The following is a 25,452-nucleotide window of genomic DNA, read 5'->3' as shown; positions in this document are numbered from 1 at the left end:
GAGGATTTTTCCCACCACAATGCCACACTCTCCGCTTGTGTACTCTACTTCCTCTATCTTCCACCTAATAAACTCCCAGTCGGTGAAAGGAATGCAATTGCAAGTCATCATATTACCAGATGGATACTTTCTTTTTCTTTATATCATCATGGGCTATGGTACTCTGACAGACACTCTTCCCTTTGGAACTAAAGTCTACTCTTTAAATAATTCATCTTTTTGATCACTTGGGACATGGAGCAATGTTTCTAAGGGAGGAACCATTCCTTGCTCTCACTTTGGTCTCCCACAGCACACTGAGGAAAATGCAGGGTAAGTCACTTACTTTTGCACCTTAGGGTACTGCATCTCCAAGATGGCATTTGTTGATTCAGTCTGACTTTCTTTCAAATGCCTTGGCCACATGTTGTCTACCCAGTCAATGAAATCCACCTTAAAAAAGGGGGAGGAACATTTAGGCTTCAAAGGAAGGGTTAGGATTAAAGAGAATTCTAAAGTCAAGAAAAATAGAAATTCTCAAAACACACTGAAAGACTACAGTTTAATTTTTAAGCAAACAAACAATCTGTTGGTGAATCTTAGGGTCAACAGGCAAACATTCTAAAAATAATTATTAGGTGAAAATAAAGACTAATGGTTCCATCAGCATGATCATAAAGATAGCACTAATCAAAACAAAGTCCTTAAATGATGTAGTAGTATGCAACCAAGCCCTTTCTTCTGTGTATAATATCAGCTGGTGGTGGTGGTTTTTTTTTTTTTTTTTGGCCCAGTAAAAGGCACTGTCTGGAAGGTACCTGTAAACTTGCCGAAAGATACAAACACTGTTACAGAAGCTAAGACACCAAACATTTAAGAAAAGGAAAGGCAAAGAAAGGAGAGGGGAGGGGAAGGGAGGGGAGAAGAAAAGAATTCCAGCAGGGATTTGTAGCCCTGCATGAGCAATGTGCTATAGAATCTACTGGGTTAGAAATCAGAAGTTCCAGGTCTATCATATTTTCTCAAGATCATTTGTGAGCCTCTGGAAATTATCTGTAAAATGAGGGTAATGACCTCAAAGGAATATTTTGAGGATTACATGTAAATACATGTTAAAATTTTTTGAAATAATGTTATCAGAGTTCAGGAATCTGTTTGTTTGTTTGTTTGTTAGGCCGCACTGCGAGGCATGAGAACTTCCCTGACCAGGGATCGAACCCGTGGCCTACTACAGTGGAAGGGTGGAGTCTTAACCACTAGACCACCAGGAAAGTCGAGGAATCTGTTTTAAATAACATGTGCTGAAAGAAATGAGAAATGGGACTTCCTAGGTGGCACAGTGGTTAAGAATCCACCTGCCAATGCAGGGGACACAGGTTCAATCCCTGCCCCAGGAAGATTCCACATGCTGCGGAGCAACTAAGCCCATGCGCCACAACTACTGAGCCTGTGCTCTAGAGCCCATGAGCCACAACTATTGAGTCCATGTGCTGCAACTACTGAAGCCCACGCGCCTACAGCCTGTGCTTCGCAACAAGAGAAGCCACCACAATGAGCAGCCTGCGCACCACAAAGAAGAGGAGCCCCCGCTCGCAGCAACTAGAGAAAGCCTGTGCACAGCAACAAAGACCCAACACAGCCAATAAATAAATAAATAAATAAATAAAAATTTAAAAAAGAAAAGAAATGAGAAACGAAAGCAGTATGAACCTACTTAAATACTTCACACTGAATTGTAACATGTCCTGTACCTTCAAATGTCTGCACCCAACCACTGTACTCCAAGAAATAGCCTTAGGTAGACAGAGTGTGGATTGAACAACCATGGATTCAGCATAGCACCGGTGCTGCAAATATCTAACTTATGGCTATAAAGACACATATCTGGTAAGCTTTATAACATACGTATGTATATATTTGATCACTTATTTCCTTACAACATATGTCTAGATGAATGCATACAATCTATAATGACATGAGGCAAATGTCCAGTGGACACTCAGATGTAAACTGTGGGAGAGTGTCTGGAAGAGGTCACCAATGACACACAAGCTTAAATAAGCAAGATGGGGACAACTATGAAGGTTAACTTGTTGCCACATTTCAAAGAATTTTCACTCAGGGATCCAACAGTTTTAACCAAGCATCCACTAGGCCTAAGAACACTGACTGAGCCCAAGAACACTGACTGAGCCCCAGATTCCTTTCTTTCCATCAAACAAAATCTACTTTCTGCTTTCTTAACGTAGTGGCCAGTATCTCCCATCTCCTGGTACTGTCCTTTGGAGAGCCTTTAACATAGTAAGTTACAGAGTAACTGTGACTTGCTCAATATACTCACTGTAAGTTTTTATGTCTGGACAGGGAGAGAAAAAGTTAGGAACATGAGTATTTTTTGTCAAGTGTTCACTCAGAGATAGATGAACTTCTCTGGCTAGAATTTCTCACCTGCAGCAATAAGTCACTCTCTGGCCTCCCTTTATTTGATATTACTGGATATCGTCTGACTATCAAGAGAATATTGTGGTAAGGTGTTCATATTTTTTTCTTGAGTTAATCTTTAGGCTCTGGATAGGCCTTGTGCTAAATGGCCTCATCCATGAGCGCAAGTATCCAGCAGGGATAATCACTAGTTTCTACCTGTTCTGTACCAATACAGGGCCAAACTGGCAAGAAGTCCTATACCCAGGACATACTCTATTCATACACTGCGCAAAAACAGCTCATGGCCTTCCATGAATTAATTTCCCCATCACCAAACATATTTGCACATTATACCTGCTATTTTTCATCTACTTCTCAGTTACTGCTGGATGACAGCAGAAATCATCTCTCCTCACTAGAGAATCCCACTTTATGCTACCACTTAAAAGTTACCCACCTTACTTTCCCCGCACCTACTAGTCTTCCTGCCTGGGATTCTGGTCTTCCTTCACTTTGCCTCATTTCTTTTCATGTCAAGCCTAGGTATCCCGTCCTCCAAAACACTTCACCCAACTCTCCTCCAGTTTAGGTTAGGTGGGTCCCTCCTGTTGACTCCCACAACATTCCATTCTTTTTCACTTCTGAAGCACTTACCACACTGTAGTTTCTATAAATGCCAATTCTTTGGTCTTTCTTCCCCATGAGACTCTAAGCATTTTGAGGACAAGAATGATCTTATTTTCCACCATACCTCTAGCACCTAAGCACAGTGCTTAGCATGTGGTAGGCACTTAAAACAAATAAGCTCACTCTGAAGGTGTGAAGATCACAGTGAACAAGAAACTATGTATGTAGTTTATGTAAAAGATTATTACACAAATGAATACATTTGTCAAAATTCACTGAAATGTACACTTAAAATGGGTACACTTTACTGCACCATCAATTGTATCAGTTGGTTTCTTATTAAGCACTATTGAGGTATATTAGAAAAGGCCTAGATAAATGGAGGGATATACCTTGGGGGAAAATACCCCAATAAATAAATAACACCCCAGTAGAATGAGAATGTTGCTGCTTCCATATAGCAAAGTCATAAAAAGCTTGCTTGCTTTCAGGAGGTGACCTTGGTAATAGCTCACTAAATCCTTCTGGCCATGTTTTAGGTCTCTAGAAGATACTGGTGCACTGTTCTCTGCTCTCCAGAAAATTTTCTATTTCTGAGCCCTTCCATGGGTTCTGTTCCTCCATTTAATGGTAGAGTACTTTTCTAATTTTTATAAAATGATGTAGCATTTTTATCATTAAAAGTAGGGGCAAAATGAATGAATTAAGGATGTTACAAGGAAGGCTTTATGTGTAAATAATACATGATCCAGGCCAAGTTTACTTTTATAGCTACACTCATTACTTTTAAATTGAAATTCTAAAAATACCAAGGAACGCATTTATAAACAATGTTATTGTGATTCTTACTATCTCTCTTGTTGAATTCTTTATTTATTAAGTGCACCTTGTTAGGCTAATAACAAGGCTAAATTCTAACCACCTGTCTTCCTGTATTTCCCCATGACCAAACAAATGATAATTAATATGAAAAGGATTTTTGTCATTTTAGGGGGTAAAAGTTTTCGTGAGAAATTCTGTATTTGTAGTAGCATCTCCAATAACGAGAAACAATGACAAAAATTATCCTGTCTCTTCACATAACAGTGACAGAACATTTTTCCTTTGGTCTATACATGTCAGTGTGTTCGTGATAACAACACAACTAACTAGTAAGTTGAAGCTATATATGCATATATATGTGTATATAAAACAACAGTATTATAACCATTACCACATTTCAACTTTGAAAGTCAAAGGGTACCATTAGGATTATTTAAATGGAGATAGGATAAAACACTGAGACCCTGACCTTAAAAAAATGTTTATATATTCCAAATTCCACTGTTTCAGGTAGAATACTTGACTCAGGTGAGTTCTGAGACAGGAATAAAAGTGGTCCAAAAAATGACTAGGTATATTTTAAAAGTGAAACCAATCCCTTTCAGGGAAATGAGTGTTCTCAGCATCCTGTAGAGAGCCACTTTCCTAAGAGATGGGTTAATACAGTATCTATCTCAGGAAAGTTAAGCATCAAAAACAAACTAACTTCCCCTCAGGATGGGCTGTCAATTTATTGCTACTAGTCATCCAACAGAACCTACTCAAGAAACCATCTCATACAATCACCTGACTATAAATCATTTTTCTCCCACGCATCTCTGCAAGTATAAACCTATAGGTCAGAAATTTATTAGGCAAACTTCCTATTTACAGTTCTTATCAGAGTGAATTTTAAGACTCTTCTCCATTACATGCAAAGGCCAATGTTCCTAAATTATCAGAATGGCCTCTCCCTATAAAAAATTAAGTGATGTTGGAAACTGATGAACCTTCTAAAAATACAAGTTATTCTTACCAAACTGTCTTGTTCATCTTCATCTTCATCCTGGTGTGTTTAAGAAGCTGTAAATTCTCCCAGTGTATAAACAACCCTCTTGGTGACAGTGACAATGTGGAGAAAATGATTAAGACTAACCGTGGAGGGCCTCTGCACCATGTTCTCCAGCCTGGTGTGGCTAAACTCTAGGCTGATGACATTATAGAGTTTTTCTCGCTCCTCCTCTGGGGTCTCATAGTAGCGTGTCCACTGAGCCATGGTCATTTCAATTCCTTTCTGTGTGTTCACATCCATGACATCCACCATACGACGACTCCCTGCCATGGAAGACACATCAATCATCTCTACTGAGCAACTAATATCTTTAAATATATTAAGAATATAAGATACAAATGGAATTAAACAAACTATTCCTTCTTCTTTACAGTATTCAATAATAGACCGGAGATAGCTGTCACTTGAAAGAGGTAATCAACAGAAAAATCATAAAGAATGAGAAAGACAATGGTTAATATTAAAAACAACAATCACTCCCTATGGCATGTTTATAAGGTCAGGCATTGATTCTTATGTTCAATATCTTACTCAAGCCTAACAATTTTTTTTTTGAGAAAGTGGATGCTTTTTTTCCACTGTCTTATCAAACAGTAAATAATTATTTGTACCATCAATTTTGTATACAATCGAAAATGGTACATAATTTTTATTTAATGAAAACAGTAGAAGTTATATATATATTTTTCCTATCTTTAGTGTTAGCAATTTACAAATATCATCACATACTCACATATCTTAAAAAGTACAGGAAAATGATGTTGCATAATGGTTAAGGGAAAGAGCTCTGAAATCAGACCCCAGGCTTAAAGACCAGCTCTAATCACTTAGAGTGTGTCCTGGGGCACATTACTTAACTCCTTTCTGCCCAGGTTTTAATTTCTGTCTCATAGGGCTGTTGTATGTCGATCCTAACAATTTTAAGTACTAAGTATGATTCATAGAAGAGAAATTTCATTCATTCCATAAATATTTATTGAATGATAAAGACATCTTACTGGACACAAAGATCTGTACCAGATTCTCAACCAACTGTAACAATCACAACGAAAAGCAAAATGTCACAGAGGCAGGATAAAACAGCAGGGGGGGAGAAAACAATAGTGTCAGAGCCAAAGAGACCCAAGTTTAAATCTCAGCTCTAACATTACTTAGGCAAGTTATTTAACTTCTGTGAACCTTAATATCTTCTTCTGTAACTTGGGAATAATATCACCTTGTGGGCCATTGTGAGGATTTAGTCAAAGAAGTAAAACAGTAGTAAAAATAAAAGAAAAATTTAAGGGACTTCCCTGGTGGTGCAGCGCTTAAGAATCCACATGCCAATGCAAGGAACACAGGTTTGATCCCTGGTCCAGGAAGATAACACATGCCATGGAGCAATTAAGCCCGTGCACCACAACTACTGAGCCCATGTGCTGCAATTACTGAAGCCCAAGCGCCTAGAGCCCGTGCTCCGCAACAAGAGAAGCCATTGCAATAAGCCTATGCACTGCAACAAAGAGTAGCCCGTGCTCGCCACAACTAGAGAAAGCCCATGCGCAGCAACAAAGACCCAACGTAGCCAAAAAATAATAAAGTTCTCTAAAAAAAAAAAAAATTATATATATACAATTTTATATATAAAATTACATATATTATATACATTATATAATTATAAAAATTATATAAACAAACAAATAAATAAATATAAACAAAAAATTCTCTTAACTAGACTGACCAGAGAAGGCTTTTAGAAAAAGAGGGGGAAGAAAAGACATTGAGTTGAGCCTGGAGGAATAAATAGAATTTCAACTAGATTCAACAGAGAGAATTCCAAGCAGAGGCAACAGCATAAAAGAAGACATGGAGAGGCAGTACAGCTAAAAAGTTAAGAAAATGGTGGTCACGGAGGGGAGAGAGAGAATAAAAAGCTGTCGTTGGAATATTAAGAATACTGTTCAATTTGTAAGAAACTAACAAACACCTACTATATATCTAGCCTTGGTGGATACACCAAGTAGTGTTAGGACCTGGTCCCCTGCCCTCAAGGCATTTACAGTCTAGTTAGAGATAAGAGATAATACACAAGAGGATAAGAATACGGCCCTGATGAAGCAGATATGGCACAATACACATAAAAAGATAACTGATAATGTAAGACAATGGACTGAACCTACCCTTCATTATTTGGAAGAAAAGGCAAACGTTAAATCAAAACTGACTTGAAATACCACTTCACATCCACTAGGATGGCTATAATTAAAAAAAATAAATAAAAGGGAAAATGATAACAAGGGCTGGCGAGGATGCAGAGAAATCAGACTGTGCCGGCAGGAATGTAAAAGGGTGCAGCTGCTATGGAAAAGTTTTGCAGTTCCTCCATAAATTAAACATAGAATGACCATATGACCCAGCAATCCTACTCCCAGGTATATATCCAAAAGAATCAAACTCAAGTGTTCAAACAAAAACTTATACATGAATGTTCTTAGCTGCTCTAATCACAATAGCAAAAAGGTGGAAATAACCCAAACATCCATCAATAGATGAACTGACTAACAAAGTGTGGTATACCCACACGAGGAATGGATTATTCAACCATAAAAAGGAATGAAGTACTGCTATATACTACAACATAGATAAACCTCAAAAACATTATGCTAAGTGAAAGAAGTCATACACAAAAGGTCACATATTTTATCATTCCATTTACATGAAATACCCAAATTAAGCAAATCTACAGAGACAGAAAGTAGATTAGTGGTTGCCAGGGCCTGAGGGAAGGAGAATACATGGGATGACTACTTAATGGGGGTGGAGTTTCTGTCTGGGGTGATGAAAAAGTTCTGGAAGTAGGTATTAGAGATGGTTGCACACTGTGAATATACTTAATGCCACTGCGTTGGATACTTGAAAATTATTACAATGATAAACTTTTAGGTTACCTGTATTTTACCATATGTTTTTAAATTAAAAAGAAAAGTAATTGCTTTTCCTGAAGAATGTAGACCAAAGCAGGGTCCTACTCTGCCAAAGCTAACAGAGCACTCAGATAAAACAATGACAGTCATAGTAATAGCTAACATTTATTGAGTACATACTATGTGCCAGACACTGTTCTTCACATTTAATTAACTTGTCTCAGTAAGTAGTGAAGCTGGGATTTAAAACCAGCCAGTTTTATTTGAGTCCACACTTTAAAATCAGTACATCCCATTACATAAAGTTTACATGATAGAATGGTCTTCTTCTTTTGGGGACATGAACTGACACTGGAGATGCAACATTCTACTTTAGTTAGAAAAGAAGAATGAATTATTTTAATCACCAATATGTTGTTCACTATATTTTAACAATCATCAGTTATCTAAGGAAAAAATCTATCTAGACTTCAAACAACCTGGACACAAAGTTAGGCATCAGATGAAATTTCTGTAAGTCTATCCATTTAAATATAATCAATGGGCTTCCTAGGTGGTGCAGTGGTTATGAATCCACCTGCCAATGCAGGGCACCCAGGTTCGATCCCTACTCCAGGAAGATCCCACATGCCACAGAGCAACAAAGCCCGTGTGCCACAACCATTGAGCCCATGTGCCACAACTACTGAAGCCCACATGCCTACAGCCCATGCTCTGCAACAAGAGAAGCCACGGCAACGAGGAGCCCGTGCACCACAAGAGTGGTCCCTGCTTGCTGCAACTAGAGAAAACCCGTGCGCAGCAATGAAGACCCAACTCATCCAATAACTAAATAAATTTAATAAATAAATAAATAAATAAAATCATTGCTTTATTTTAAATCACAACAAAGATATCTGTGACCATCCACAGATCTATTTGGAAGATATAAGGTTAGGAAGGGCTCCAGAGACCATTATTAGCAGTAAAGGACATGAGAGAGTAGTAATAAGTGTGAAGAAATGCAAAAGAAGACTAGTGAGTGAATAAGTCCTTATATCTGTATAACTCACAAATTTGGATACTGTAAGTCTATGACAGGATCTAGAAGTCTATATTTTTAACAAGTATTACAGATGATTCTGATGTAGGCCATCTGTGGACGACAAACCCATAAGAGTGCCTGACCAACAGCAAAAAGCTGTGGTGGTCCATTAACTTACAGATCAAGCAATTACTTCCTGGAGGTCCATTAGGAAAAAAAGTCAAGTGATGGACTGATAAATACTCAAGTATTAGGTTTTTTGAGGTCCCCTGAGAACCCTGCCTTGTGAAGAGTAGGAAAGCATTTTAATTACTAAACAGATTTACTGAGTATCTACTATACTCCAGAGACTGTACTAAATAATAGGAAATACATAGTGACAGGCAGATAGCTGGAATCTAACACAGAAACAGGTAGGGGAGTGAAAAATACAGGGAACCTTCCTCTACCTAGGACATTTACCCCTTGGATAAATAGAAATTATCCAGGAGCTGTCTTAAAGGAGCCCTCAAGTGGCCAAGAGATAGCACTGCAATACTTAATTTCAAAGGGAGAGACTGCACTGGAACTTCAGCATAGAGGACAAAACATAGTATCAATAGAACTTGCAGTGTTAGGAGGAAAGCATCTGAAAACAACTTTTGTTTCATGTCCTGTTAAAAACATTTCTAAAGTATTTTAATCCACTTTACTACCTTATTATGTATAGGAGAGTAACAATCTCTGAATTCCTAAGGATCCTGACATGTCTGAGGGCCACACTGAACACCAATGATCTGCAGAAAATTGACCAAACCCTTACCAGGAAGTTTTCTTCTTTAATTGAACTGTTCTAATTTGCTTTCCCCCCCTAAAATTTGAATGTAATGAAATACAAATCTGATTAAAGACTCAAGTTGACCAATCACTGAAGAAGAGAAGTTTTAATGTATCTACTTCTCAGTTTACAAAGTTTCAAATGTTAGCCAAGTTACCAAATGTAGCATTGGTGAAAATTTCCTGGAAATTTCTTTGTGGCTTTTAGGGAAAGGAAGAGAATCATAAATGAGGTTTCACTCTTGGCTCAGATATAAAATTTCACTTTTGAAATTTTGCCCTGGAAGGCAGGCTCTTCACGGAGAGAAAGAAGGATGCACAATGATAAAAATGGTAGGTAGAAAAGAAACAGACGTTCAGATACTGTATGTCTAATGAGTAGTACTAAATGAAGCAACTTCTATAACTCCATCTGAGAAAATTCTCAGTTGCTATATAGTTTCTAATCAAGAAACTATTTCAAGTAGTGTATACTTCAATCAAATATATAGTTCAATGTTCCTAAGCCTTAAATCTCAGTTAAGAGATTTAACACTCAGTTGTAAATCTTAGATCTTTGCCTCAAAGACACTCAAGGCCTCAACTTTAATACTTACCCACACACATTTTGACATCATTCACAGTGAAGTCTGGATCTGGCATCCTATGAAACAAACACCAGTAAGTATGATGGGAAGCACACTACTCTAGTCAGGGTGAGTTTTTTCTTAAAGAACTAAGAACTCCCCGGTCAAGACACATCAATCTTCATACTGAGGATTAAAAACATATTTTAAATATAAATGTTTATATATCTACATATATACATAGGAAAAAGGAACATAGGAGAACAAGTTAACAGGGATTATCTCAGGGTGGTAGATTTCAGGAGATTTAAATTTATTTTCTTTATAGCTCATCTATATTTTCTCATGTACCTATAACAATACACTTACAGATATTTTCAATTATCTATGCTTTGGATTATCAATACCACATTGTCTACAGTCCAGGGTGTAACATGGCCATTTTGCAGCCACATCCAATCAAATAGCGAACACTTACTTTATTCCAAGTCCATCAGAATTCTTGAAAATCAGAGGATCTCTTAAGCCACCCCGCTGGATATATTCTACATTAAAATCTGTCACCATAGGAAAACAATTGTTAGAAAGGCAAGAGGTTTAGCTGGAAAAAGATAAAAGGACCATAAAAAGGATCCTAAGTAATAAGGTAGAGATGGTGTTTGCTATTTCTGTGTATACAGTTTTGCTGTTAATACATGTTTGTTATTAAGAAGCATCTCTTAAGGTATAGGGACAGCTCCCTGAGAAGCAGGGCTCAAGGGGTTTGCTAAATCTATATTTCCACAACAATTCAGAATTTTACCAACAGGGGAAAGTACTACTGAGTCATCTCAAAAATCCTAAGCAGAAATCATCACCCTGTCTCTTAATAGCCTAAAAATGTAATTCTGTCCACTACAATACATACCATGACATCCTTGTCAGTTTGTCAAGGAACAAAGCTGCATGACACACATGGAGCTCAGTTTTGGTGAGGCAGGTACATGTATAAAAGGATTTTTTATTATACTATTCTTAACTAAACCCAAACCAAGGGATGGGAGAAGAAGGAAGAGGCCTTCAGGGAAAAATTCCAACATTCCTGCCCTAATAAACTCTTGCTTCTTCCAATATAGCAGAGAATGACTTACAGGGTGGGAGGACTGGTGGGGGGGATGGTGGTACATGAGCGGCACTGAGTAATAAGAGAAAATAAAGATAACGTGCATCGCAGCAGCAGCAGGCAGTATTTTGGCTGCAGAGATGCTGAGCCCACAGCTCCCAGAGTCTACAACTTCCTACATCAAGTGGCTGCAGGTTTGAATCCAAATGATACTGACCTTTTCCTTCCATAAAAGTAACAAAATTTGCATTATATTTGTTGGTGTGAAGTTTCTCTTCCAAGTCAAAAGTCCTTTTTCCTTCAATTTCATCATCTGAAATGCCATCATCTTCATAGCGTCGTCGCATGGTACCACGCTGGGGAGAGAAGGATGCAAGGATGAAATTGAGTAGCTTTTCATGTCTTTCAGTTGCTATGTTAAGCATCAATTTTCCTTGCCTTACAGATCTTTTTTTTTCTCAACTAAAGGTCAGCTAATATTCTCAGAACATACAAAATTTTAAATGAGTCACTAAGTTCCCTACTTGTAAATTTTATCACTAACTCTTTGAGCCGAGAGATATAAATTTACAACAAAAATATGACCAAATAGGGAGGGTCTAGTGAACATTTTATTTGTCTATCATTGCTTATCAGAGGGGGGACAAACTGTCTTTATAGACATTACAGGCCAGTATACAAAACAATTTTTTCATGGGGAGGCCATTTCTAGATTAGCTTTCTAAAACAACCTTCAAGAATAGACTAAAACATTTGAATTAATGAAACAAAAACTGCTTTACAGTAGATAAAGTTAATCTAAACAACAGAATTCCAAACAGCAGACCATCAATACTTAGCATTAAGGATAATGTCTTCACAAAGAAAGATATACAAATGGCCACCAAGCACATGAAAAATGCTCAGGACCATTAGTCATTATGGGAAATACAAATTAACACCACGACGACACACCCCACTACGATGGCTATTTATCAAAAAGGTAGACAACAACAAATGCTGGAGAGAATGTGGAGAAACTGAAATCCTTATACAGTGCTGATGGGAATGTAAAATGCTGCAGTCATTTTGGAAAAGTTTGGCAGTTCCTCAAAAAGTTAAACACAGAGTAAGTTATCATGTGACCCAGCAATTCTACTCCTAGCTGTATATCCAAAAGAATTAAAAACACATGTCCTAAGACTTGTATGCAGATACTCATAGCAGAACATTATTTATAATAGCCAAACGGCAGAAACCACCCAAATGTTAATCAACTGATGAAGGGATTAACAAAATGTGGTATATTTACACAATGGAATAGTATTTGGCTATAAAAAAGAATGAAGTACTGATATGTGCTGCAATACGGAAGAATCTTGAAAACATTATGCTAAGTGAAAGAAGCCAAACACAAAAGACCATAATCTTATTTATTTTTTTATTTTTATTTTTTATTTTTACTGTACAAATGGCCTTTATTGTTTGCATCAGGGAAGTGGAAGAAGAGGGGATTAAAATGGCTCCAGCTCCTGGGGCAGCTCCACAAAAGCCATAATTTCATATACGTGAAATGCCCATAACAGGCAAATCCACAGAGATAGAAAGTAGATTAATGGTTGCTACAGGCTGGGGAGAGAGAGGGATCGAAAGTAACTGTTGGGCTTCCCTGGTAGCACAGGGGTTAAGAATCCGCCTGCCAATGCAGGGGATGTGGGTTCAACCCCTGGTCCGGGAAGATCCCACATGCCGCAACTAAGCCCATGCACAACTACTGAGCCTGCGCTCTAGAGCCCATGAGCTACAACTAATGAGCTCATGCTCCACAACTACTGAAGCCTGGGTGTCTAGAGCCTGTGTTCCGCAACAAGAGAAGCCACCGCAATGAGAAGCCTGCGGACCACAACTAAGAGTAGCCCCTGCTCTCCAGAACTACAGAAAGCCTGCATGCAGCAACGAAGACCCAACACAGCCAATAAATAAAAGTAAATAAAGAATAAATTTATATATATATATATATACACACACACACATAAAGAAAGTAATTGTTAACAGTATGGATTTCTTTTGGGAGCAATTAAAAATGTTCTAGACCTAGACAGTGGTGTTGCTTGCATAACTCTGTGAATATACTGAAAACCACTGATTTGTGCACTTTAAGCAGGTGAATTTTATGGTATGTGAATTATCCAGTAAGCTTTTTTTTTTTAAAGATAACACATTGCTTATGCTGCAAACTTACCTTTTGGTATATTTTACTTTCAGTGTTAAAATTTGCTGCAATCTCTTGAATACATACACATGGGATAATTCATGTGGGAGGCAATGGTAAAGTAGCCCTACCCTAGTTTGTGCTAAGAACAACTAAAACTGGAATTTAAAGTTAGATACTGATGATCCAGGATTTTTTTTTGATGATCTAGAATTGATTACCTAGCACCTGAATTTATATAAACACATAAGAAAATGAGACACTGTAGAAAGGTTTCTTAAATGGGATCAGAGAAAGGGCAGAAATGAGTCATAAGAAATAAAAATCAAAGGAAATAAAATTGACTGTTACACATCAGAGGAGAGCAAGGTTCAATTTACCAGTTTTAGGTAGAAACGCTAATGGAGGAACTTCCCTGGTGGTCCAGTGGATGAGAATCCGCCTTCCAATTCAGGGGACGTGGGTTTGATCCCTGGTCAGGGAACTAAGATCCCACATGCCACGGGGCAAGTAAGCCTGTGTGCCGCAACTGCTGAGCCCACACACCACAACTAGAGAGCCCACATGCTGCAACTAAGACCCAATGTAGCCAAATAAAAATAAATTAAAAAATTTTTTTCTAATTAAAAAAATAATAAGAAATGTAAGTCCTCAAAAAAAAAGAAAAAAAAAGAAAGGAACACTGATGGATACTTGATATCTTTTCCACATTTGGCAAAAAACTTTATAATACTCTTACCTGGCACTTTATTGCCTTATATAAGTCACAGCTCAACGGCCAAAAGACCTAATTTTAGCATACCTCTCACTTACTCTAAAAATGCCATCACTGCTCAAAATATTTTTAGGGGGGTGGTATTTTCACTGACAATTTCTTAAATGGGTTTGTTTTTTGGAACACATCACTCAGCTCTCTTCCTCACCTTATTTCATGTATGTGTCTTTGAAGAACTCCAAAAGATGAGTTCCAAGTATGTCAAAAAGCAAGAACAATACCATCGGAATAAATGTAGTTTCCCACAATAATCACTTTCAGAAAGCATTCATTTGCGCTCAGAAATAAACCCACACATACATGGTCAATTAATTTATGACAAAGGAGGCAAGAATATACAACAGGGAAAGGACAGTCTCTTCAACAAATGGTGTTGGGAAAACTGGACAATTACACACAAAAGAATGAAACTGAACCACTATCTTATACCATATACAAAAATTAACTCAAAATGGATTGAAGACTTAAATGTAACCTGAAACCATAAAACTCCTAGAAGAAAACATAGGCGATACGCTCCTTCACATTGGTCTTAGCAATTTTTTTTTGGATCTGACTCCAAAGGCAAGGGAAAATGAAAACAAAAATAAACAAATGAGGCTACATCAAACTAAAGCACTTCTGTATAGCAAAGGAAACTATCACCAAAATGGAAAGGAAACCTAGTGAACAGAAGAAGCTATTTGCAAATCATTTATCTGATAAGTGGTTAACATCCAATATATATAAAGAACTCATACAACTCAATAACAAAAACAAACAACCCAATTAAAAAATGGGCAAAGGATTTGAGTAAACATTTTTCCAAAGAAGACATACAGATGGCCAAGAGGTACATGAAAAGATGCTAAACATCACTAATTATCAGGGAAATGCAAACCAAAAACACAAGTAAGGTATCATCTTACACCTGTCAGAATGGCTATTATCAAAAAGACAACAGGGGACTTCCTAGGTGGCACATTGGGTAAGAATCTGCCTGCCAATGCAGGGCATATGGTTCGATCCCTGCCCCAGGAAGATACCACATGCCGCGGAGCAACTAAGTCTGTGCGCCACAACTATTGAGCCTGCGCTCCAGAGCCCGCGAGCCACAACTATTGAGCCCATGTGCCGCAACTACTGAAGCCCACGCACCTAGAGCCCGTGCTCTACAACAAGAGAGGCCACTGCAATGAGAAGCCCGCACACCACAATGAAGAGTAGCCCCTGCTCGCCGCAACTAGAGAACGCCCATGAGCAGCAACGAAGACCCAACACAGCCGATAAAATAAATAAATAAATAAATAAATAAATAAATAAATAAACAAATAAATAAGACAACAGGGACTTCACTGGATGTCCAGTGGTTAAGACTCCATGCTTCTACTGCAGTGGGGTGCAGGTTTGATCCCTACTCAGGGAACTAAGAACCCGCATGCTGCATGGCATGGCAAAAAAAAAAATTATATATATATATATATAAATATAAGACATATGACATATATAAGATATACATATTTCACACACACACACACACACACACACACGATGACAAATAACAAGTGTTGGAGAGGCTGTGGAGAAAAGGGAACCCTGGTGCACTGTTGGTGGGAATATAAACTGGTACAGCCACTGTGGAAAACAGTAAGAACTTCCCTTAAAAAAAAAAAGAAAGCTACCATATGATCTAGCAATTGTACTACTGGGTATCTAACTGCAGAAAACAAAACCATGAATTTGAAAAGGACATATGCATCTCTATGTTCACTGCAGCATTATTTATAATAGCCAAGATATGGAAGCAACCTAAGTGTCCACTGATGGATGGATGAATGAAGTTGTGGTGTTGTGGTACACGTGTGTACACAGACACACAGAGAGACACACACACACACACACACACACACACACACACACACACACACGATGGAATACTACTCAGTCATAAAAAGGAATGAAATCTTGCCATTTGCAACAACATAAGGGTTGAGGGTATTAATCAGACAGAAAGACATATACCACATGATTTCATGTATATGTGGAATCTAAAAAACAAAACAAACAAAACAAAATCCAGTGACATAGATAAAAAGAACAGACTAGTGGTTGCCAGAGGGGTGGAGGTGATGTGAAACAGGTGAAGGGGATTAAGAAGTATAAACTTCCAGTTGTAGAATAAACAAGTCATGGGCATGTAATGTACAGCATGGGGGAACATAGTCAATAATATTGTATTAACTTTGTAAGGTGACAGATGGTAACTAAACATTGTGGTGACCACTGGGCCATGTATACAAATGTTGAGTGTTGTACACCTGAAACTAATATAATATTGTATGTCAATTATACCTCAATTTAAGAGAAAAGCAAGTATTCGTCTGCGTAAGTTCTAATAAGCTTGTAGAAAAACTCTCAGTCATATTTTCAAACTTTAACATTTCCTAGGTCAACCATTACTGATTCTTCTTCAGTCAAGACATAATCACCGGACTTCCCTGGCGGTGCAGTGGTTAAGAATCCACATGCCAACGGGTTTGAGCCCTGGTCCGGGAAGATCCCATATGCCACAGAGCAACTAAGCCCGTGTGCCACAACTTCTGAGCCTGCACTCTAGAGCCCATGAGTCACAACTACTGAGCCCGTGTACCGCAACTACTGAAGCCCACATGCCTAGAGGCTGTGCTCCGCAACAAGAGAAGCCATCGGATTGAGAAGCCCGTGCAGCAATGAAGAGTAGCCCCCACCCTCTGCAACCACAGAAACCCCATGTGCATCAATGAAGACCCAACACAGCCAACAAACGAATGAATAAATAAATAAAGAAATAAAATCTTAAAAAAAAAAAAAAAGACAATCACCTTGATTATCTCAACATTTCTAACATGGTAGCCAGAAGTTCTCCATCCCTTCTTTTTCCTCTATTCAAGAAGAATTATTCTTCCATTTGCACTTTCAATATGGAAAGTGTAAGGATATGAGAAAAACCCCTGCCCCAGCTAAGCTATTCCCATTTCTTAAAGACAACAGAAAAATTAATTTGAATCCTTATTTCCTTTTGATTGTTGCAACTGGAAGGTTACCTATAAATAAGAATTTACTTGTGTTGGTTTTAACACTGTCAAGGATAAGGCTTCCCCACCCCCTCATTTCCCTATCTAAATGTAAACCCTGGTGAAAGTAAACATCCAGGGTAACTCTCCAAGTGCTTTAAAAACACATTCATCCTCAAAACGACCCTGGAAATAAGTAGGCAATGACACAATCTGCTACAGGTGAAACCCAAAAGGCAATGCCACTTTAACACTAAGGAAAGCAGCCACCAATCTCCTCCAGCCTATCAACATTACCAAATAATTCAAAATGGTTTACTAGCATGCCGTGCTTTTTTTTATTCTAGGTGCTTTTTGGCAACCTAAAGGACGTTTCTGGCCTCGCACAGACAGACACCAGCCCTTGTTGAACCCAGTGTCACACAGTAAATAGCAGGCACAAACTGAACAATGAAAGCTATTCCAACCACGTTTTCACTAAAAAGCAATTTGTATTTTCCAGGGTTAACAGTGAGTTTTACTCCTGAATAACCAATTACTATTTATTCTATTTAACTGACCAAACTATATAGCAAACTCATGTTTTCCATAATTCAAATAATAAAAAGAATTTTAAAGCTTCCTTAAAAAAATATTTACTATTCCTGGTCCAGTGGTAATTAACTATATTAAATAGTAAAAACGGCCAGATAAATGGAATATTTAGATGAACTCAAGTACTGACAGGTAAGTCAAGTTGAAAGGCTACAGATATAGATATGATATGATAGGATACTATACTGTAATATACTATACTCTCCTAGATGGTCAGCTGTAGAAAAGACAATAGTGGGAATCCCCTGGTGGTCCAGTGGTTAGGACTCCATGCTTTCACTACTGAGGGTGTGGGTTCAATCCCTGGTGGAGGAATTAAGATCCCACAAGCTATGGTGTGGCCGAAAGAGAAAAAAAAAAAAGGAAAGAAAATGGTGCAAGAGTAGATGGAAACAGGTATCAACTATTACATAGAAACATCTGGCATTCTCTTTTCTAAACATGTGGTAAAAAAGAATAATGGAAAGGGTATTTTCTCAAAATGTCTTTATGTAATACACCTAAAAAGTAAAATGGCAGATAAGAGTTCGGAAGTAAGGAATTTTGAGCAGCGGATATGCATTAATGCTAGCAAACCATCTGTTTCTCTTAGATATTTGGGGGAATGGAATGGGGTGAGAAAGAGAAATCATCTTTTAAAGGTCAGATACAATAAGACTTGCTATAGAAAAACATCCAAGGTTAACATATACTCTGTAAATATGTGAGATGCTTTTTGTATAATACATATGCTAATATATAAAATATAATTAACATGCTTATTACAACAAATACCACTAAAAAGGTGCTTATGAAATATTAAGTTTAAAAATCAGCACATGAAATTATGTCTATTATATACTGCAACACTGTTTTTAAAAAACCATGCATACAAAAGAAACACTGGAAGACAGTAGTTCATATTTGTTAACTTTTAGTGATAGGTAGTGGGGTCTTTCAGGTTCCCCACACTTTCTTTCAGTACTTAACTTTTCTTTGATGTTTTTATTATAAAAGTAATAGAATAAAGGACAAAAACCATGTGATCATCTCAACAGATGCAGAAACAGCACTTGACAAAATTCGGCACCCTTTCATGATAAAAGACATCCAACAAATTAGGAATAGACAGGAATTTCCTCCAGCTGATAAAGGGCATCTATCAAAACCCACAGCTAACATCATGCTTAATAGCAAAAAGACTAAAAGCTTTTCCCCTAAGATTAGGAACAAGACAAAGATGTCTGTTCGCTTCACTTTTTTTTTCCTCTTTTTCTTTTTTGGCCATGCGGCTTGTGGGATCTTAATTCCTCAACCAGGGATTGAACCCAGGCCCTCGGCAGTAAAAGCACAGAGTCCTAACTACTGGACTGCCAGGAACTACCCCCTGCTCTCATCACTTCTATTCAACACTGCAGGAACTTCCCTGGTGGTGCAGTGGTTAAGAATCTGCCTGCCAATGCAGGGGACACAGGTACGATCCCTGGTCCGGGAAGATCCCACATGCCTTGGGAGTACTAAGCTGTATGCCACAACTACTGAAGCCCACTCACCTAGAACCCATGCTCTGCAACAAGAGAAGCCACTGCAGTGAGAAAACCATGCACTGCAACAAAGAGTAGCCCCCACTTGAGGCAATTATAGAAAGTCCCCACACAGCAACTAAGACCCAATGCAGTCATAAATAAATACATACACACATACATACATACATACATACTAAAAGCAAACAAACAAACATTGTATTGGAGGATCTAGCCAGGGCAATTAGGCAAGAAAAAGAAATATGTTTGAAAAGGAAAAAAGTTAAGCAATCTCTATTCAACAAATGATGTTAATCTTGCACATAGTAAACTGTAAGGAATCCGTACACACCCACACACAAAGTTTTTAGAGCTAATACAACCAGTTGTATTTCTATATACTAGCCATAAAAAATCCAAACATGAAATTAAGAAAGTAATTCCATTTACAACTGCATGGGAGAAAAAAAAAACAACACTAAGAAATACACTTAACATGGGGTGGGAGAGGCTTGTCTGTCAAGCACAACATGAATTCTGGGAGCAAACAGCCCCGAGAAGTGATAGCCTAATTTCTACCCTTGAGGAACAACCTATCCATTTTCAGACAAAGAATATCTGCATTTAAAAGTGACTTAACAATGCTTCCAGTAGATAAACAAGGACCTACTGTATAGCACGTGGAACTATCCTCAGTATCTTGCAATAACCTATCATGGAAGAGAATCTGAAAAAGAATACGTGTATATGTATAACTTAATCACTTTGCTGTACCCTTGAAACTAACACAACATTGTAAATTAACTATATTTCAATGTTAAAAAATCTGAAAAAAAAAGAATGTTTCCAAAGTAAAAAAAAAAAAAAAAAAAAAAAAAAAAAAAAAAAGAAATACACTTAACAAAAAAAAAAAGCCCAAAACATGTATTTTGGAAAAATACAAATTGTCATTGAAAGAAATTAAAGATCTAAATAAATGGAAAGATATTTGTTTCTTGGATTGAACGTGTTCATGGATTGGAAGACTTATTAAGGTGGCGATACTCCCCAAATTGATCTACAGATTCAACACAAACCCTAACAAAATCCCAGCTGCCTTTTTTCTTAAGAGACTAACAAGATCATCTTAAAATTCACATGGAAATGCAAGGGAACCTGGATACCCAAAACAATCTTGAAAAAGAACAAAGCTGAGGGACTTCCCCGGTGGTCCAGTGGGTAAGACTCACGCTCCCAATGCAGGGGGCCCGGGTTCAATTCCTGATCAGGGAGCTAGATCCTATATGCATGCCACAACTAAGAAGTTCACATGTCACAATGAAGATTCCGCATGCCACAACTAAGACCTGGCATATCCAAAATAAGTATAAATAAATAAATATTAAAAAAAAAAAGAAAGAAAGAACATAGTTGAAGGACTCACACTTCCTGATTTCAAAACTTACTATAAGACTACAGTAATCAAGACTGTGTGGTCTTGGCATGAACAGACATATAGATCAATAGAACAGAACTGAGAATCAGAAGCAAACTTTTACATTTATGGTCAATTGATTTTCAACAAGGATGCCAAAACAACACAACAGGAAAAGAGTTTTCAAGAAATGGCTGCTCCAGTGTTCACAGTGGCATTATTTACAATTGCCAAGACATGAAAGCAACCTAAGTGTACATCAACAGATGAATGGATGAAGAAGATGTGGTGTGTGTGTATGTGTGTATACATATACACACATACACACACTGGAATACTACTCAGCCACACACGTGCACACACACAAAATTTTGCCATTTGCAGCAACATGGATGGACTTAAGGGCATTATGATAAGTGAAAGAAGTCAGAGAAAAACAAATATTGTATGATATCACTTATATGTGAAATCTAATAAATATAACAAACGAGTGAATGTAACAAAAAGAAGCAGACTCACAGATATAGAGAATAGACTATATACCAATGGTGGTTACCAATGGGGAGTGGGGGAAGGGCAACACAGGGGTAGAGGAGTGGGAGATACAAACTACTGGGTGTAAGACCGGCTCAAGGATGTATAGCCAATATTTCATAATAACTGTAAACGGAAAGTAGCCTTTAAAAACTAAATTTTTAAAAATTAAAAAAATTTTTTAATGGTGCTGGGACAACTGGATATCTACATGTAAAAGAATGAAGCTGGACCTCTACCTCACACCTTATACAAAAAAAACTCAAAATGGATCAGACTTAAATGTAAAGGCTAAGACTATGCAATTCTTAGAAGAAAACGTGGTGTAAATATTCATGACTTTGGAGTAGGCAACAGTTTCTTAGATAAGACACCAAAAGTACAAGTAACAACAAAATAGATTAACTGGACTTCTTCAAAATTAAAACTCTTTGTGCCTCAAAAACACTATCAAGAAAGGTAAAAGGCAATTTATAGAATGAGAGAAAATATCTGCAAGTCATATATCTCATAAGGGTCTAATTAGGATAGACAAAGAACTACAACTTAAAAATAAAAAGACAAAAAATAAAACTAAAATGGGCAAAGGTTTGAATGAGTATTTTTCAAAGATATATAACTGGCCAATAAGCACATGAAACATCATTAGTCTTTACCTCATCGGTCATTAAGGAAATGCAAATCAAAACCACAATGAGATACTTCACACTTACTAGGTAATAAGTGCTGGTGAGGATGTGAGAAAAGCAAAACCTTCAATACACAGCTAGTGGGAATGGAGAACAGAACAACTCCTGGAAAACAGTCTGGCAGTTTCTCAAATTGTTTAAAGAGAGTTACCACATGACCCAGAAATTCCATCCCTAGGTATCTACCCAAGAGAATGAAAACATGTTGGCACAAAAACATGTACACCAACGTTCACAGCAATATTCATTATAACCAAAGAGTAGAAACATCCCAAAAAGCCCATCAACTGAGAAATGGATAAAATACAGTGTATATCCATACAGTGGAATATAGTTGAACAATAAAAAGGAGTTAAGTACTGATAAATGCTACAAACACGGATGAACTCTGAAAAACATGCTAAGTGAAGAAGCCAATCACAAAAGACCAGGTTTTATGATTACCTTTATCTGAAATGTACAGAAGAGGCAAATCTATAAAGACAGAAAATAAATTAGTGGTTGCCAGGGACTGGAGGAAAGAGAGACAAGGAATACCTGCTAATGTGTACTGGGTTTCTCTGGGGTAATGAAAATGTTCTAGAATTAGATACTGGTAATGTTTTCACAGCTTTGTGGATTTACTAAAAATTACTGAATTGTACACTTTAAAAGGGTGAGCTGCACAGCATATGCATTCTATCGCAATACAAAATAATGATGGGCGATCTGTAAAAGAAAAAAGGTAATACAACATTTATGTTTAAGTATTTTTATGATATAAGAATAAAGTTTGACATAGACAAATAAATAAGGACAAATAAAGACACATTGCCTAATAACATTTTTCTGAAAAAGCAAAATCTTTTTCTAAACAATTTCCATAGCCATTTCACTTGATTTTATATGAAAGGACACATAGATAAGTGACTAAAAAAAGTTAAGCGTTTAATAATGAACTACCATCATGTGCCAGAAATGCAAAAGCAGCTTGTAAGCTCTGAGAATTTCCACTCCATCTACTAATGTAATTCACCACATGAACAGATTAAAGGAGAAAAATTACATGATCAGCGAGATCTGAGCTGTCCAAAATGTTAGCTACATGTTGGGTATAAGACAAATTAATTACAATTAAATACGTTTTCGGGACTTCGCTGGTGGTGCAGTGGTTAGGAATCCGCCTGCCAATGCAGGAGACACAGGTTCGATCCCTGGGCTGGGAAGATCACACATGCCACAGAGCAACTAAGTCCACACGCCACAGCTGCTGAGCCTGTGCTCTAGAGCCTGCCAGCCCGCATGCCTAGAGCCAATGCTCTGCAACAAGAGAAGCCATCGCAATGATAAGCCGACACACAATAATAAAGAGTAGCCCCTGTTCACCACAACTAGAGAAAGCCCGTGGGCAGCAATGAAGACCCAACACAGCCAATAAATAAATTTATTTTAAAAAATACATTTTCAACAAAAGATGCAGGGAAAACTAGATATCTGCATGCAAGAGAATGAAGTTGGACCCTGACCTTACAGCATACAGTACAAAAATTAACTCAAAATAGATCAAAGACCCAAACATAACAGCTAAGACTATAAAATTCTTAGAAGAAAACACCGGAAAATCTTCACAGCATTTGCTTTAATGAGGATTTTTTAAACGACATCAAAAGCAAAAGGAAAAAAAAAAAACCAGACGAATTGGACTTCATCAAAATTTTAAAAATTTGGGGACTTCCCTGGTGGTCCAGTGGTTAAGACTCAGCGCTCCCAATGCAGGGGGGGCCCGGGTTTGATTCCTGGTCACGGAACTAGATCCCACAGGCATGCCGAAACTAAGGAGTCCGCCTGCCGCACTTAAGACCTGGTGCAACAAAATAAAATAAAACAGCAGAAAAACAACAAAGCAAAAGTGTCTAAAAGGAGAACTTACCTAGTGTCAATTCTACTATTGCTACTTTGCTGTGCGATCTTAGGCAGTTAAGTAAAATCATTTAACCTCTCTAGATCCTAATTTTCCCTTGGAGGTAAATAATTCAAGGTCCTTTTGTGTTCTAAAATAAAGTCCTCAACAATTTGATTCCAGCTACAATTTCATCCCTGCTCCCTTTTACATTATACCATGTTGAAATTTTGCTATATACCAGTCCCCCAGGTCTGTCTGCCCTTATTCACAGAATATCTAAATTCCAAACCTAGTCCCCTGAGAGAGACACTGAGAGAGACCAGTGATGGGTTGGCAGGTTAGCTCTCCTAGGGACTTCACATCATCCTCCTGTCCACCTAGTCCCCCATATTAAACAAACCTCCATGTATCTCAAACACCAGATGTTAGAGGCAGTTTAGCTTAGGCAATTCCCATTCCCCAAGGGATACAAAGGAGTCAGAGAATGAAGAAATTGTATAAAGTGTGAAAACGCAGTTACTTTTTTATTAATGACACCCAGAAGGGCTACTGCTCTGAAGGTGAACTATGATGCCAGGGCAAAATAGCAGTAGTAACAGCAGTTAAAATTTGAGTGCTTGCCACGTACCAAGTACTGTAATAAGAACTCTGTATGCATTAACACATATAAGACTAGTATCTTCTCTACTTTATTAAAAAATTAAAAAAAAAGGCAAATGAATGAAGTAACTTGCCCAAGTTACAAAGCTAGTAATTGGTGCAGCTGGGATTGGAACCCAGGCACTTTGGTTCTAGAACCAATGGTCTTAACCATGACTCTATACTACTGAAATCTTTTTGGAATGAAACTTCAGCCAGACCAGTAGCTTGAGGCAGCTGGAAGTAACCATCAAAGGAAGGAGACCCCAGACAGTTGAAATGGCTCTGGCAGAGAGAGGAGGTGAAGTGGTGGGACCTATTGGCAATGAAGGAGACTATCTATAAATCGGAAAACCATGCTTGGTAGAAAGATTAGCAAAAGACCTTCCCCAGGGTGGGAGGTTTCTGATATTTGCTAAGGGCTACTATATTTCTAGCTATGCCACTATTTATTTAACATTCCACCATTCGTGACTTCTAATTCTACCTTTTACTTGACAAATTATCTCACTGGACATTCAGCTATTCTGACTGAAATAAAAATATTGCTATTCCTAACCAGAGACCATTTTATATCAAAGAGTGCTTTGAACTTAGAACATTTATTGTGTATGCTATTAAAATCTGTTCTCATTCTCTGTATTTGTAGTCAGTGACATTTATTACACACCTTCTGTAAAGATGAAATTGCCAACATTTTTTTTACCGAGATTCATCTCCTATTTTCTCTAAGATTTTCTCTAAGATTCTGATCTATCTGAGATAGATCTACCCCACTACCTGAGAGAAAAGTTTTAATTGCACAACCTCTTTGCCGGTGATGGCATAAAAAGCCAAGCAACAACTAGATTTTCATGTCCCACATCATGATACTGCTTAAAAAAAA

General features: G+C 37.6%; 1 protein-coding gene across 7 annotated transcripts in view; it reads right to left on the bottom strand.

The window, feature by feature from the left end:
* Nucleotides 1–25,452, bottom strand: part of KDM2A (lysine demethylase 2A) — a 105,720-nt gene that overhangs the window by 34,179 nt on the left and 46,089 nt on the right. For 6 of the 7 annotated variants that reach the window (XM_057725708.1, XM_057725714.1, XM_057725710.1 and 3 more), the window contains 5 exons: nucleotides 11,532–11,670; nucleotides 10,691–10,769; nucleotides 10,243–10,289; nucleotides 4,988–5,166; nucleotides 326–432 (listed from right to left, as the gene is read on the bottom strand). In XM_057725708.1, coding sequence (XP_057581691.1) covers nucleotides 326–432; nucleotides 4,988–5,166; nucleotides 10,243–10,289; nucleotides 10,691–10,769; nucleotides 11,532–11,670 — 551 coding nt within the window. Of the gene's footprint in view, nucleotides 1–325; nucleotides 433–4,987; nucleotides 5,167–10,242; nucleotides 10,290–10,690; nucleotides 10,770–11,531; nucleotides 11,671–25,452 lie in introns of those variants that run through there. The other variant, XM_057725711.1, reaches the window with a different exon arrangement.

The sequence above is a fragment of the Hippopotamus amphibius genome, chromosome 3, assembly GCF_030028045.1.
Source record: "Hippopotamus amphibius kiboko isolate mHipAmp2 chromosome 3, mHipAmp2.hap2, whole genome shotgun sequence".
Classification (NCBI taxonomy): Eukaryota; Metazoa; Chordata; class Mammalia; order Artiodactyla; family Hippopotamidae; genus Hippopotamus; species Hippopotamus amphibius.
This window is presented reverse-complemented; position numbering and strand designations above follow the sequence as displayed.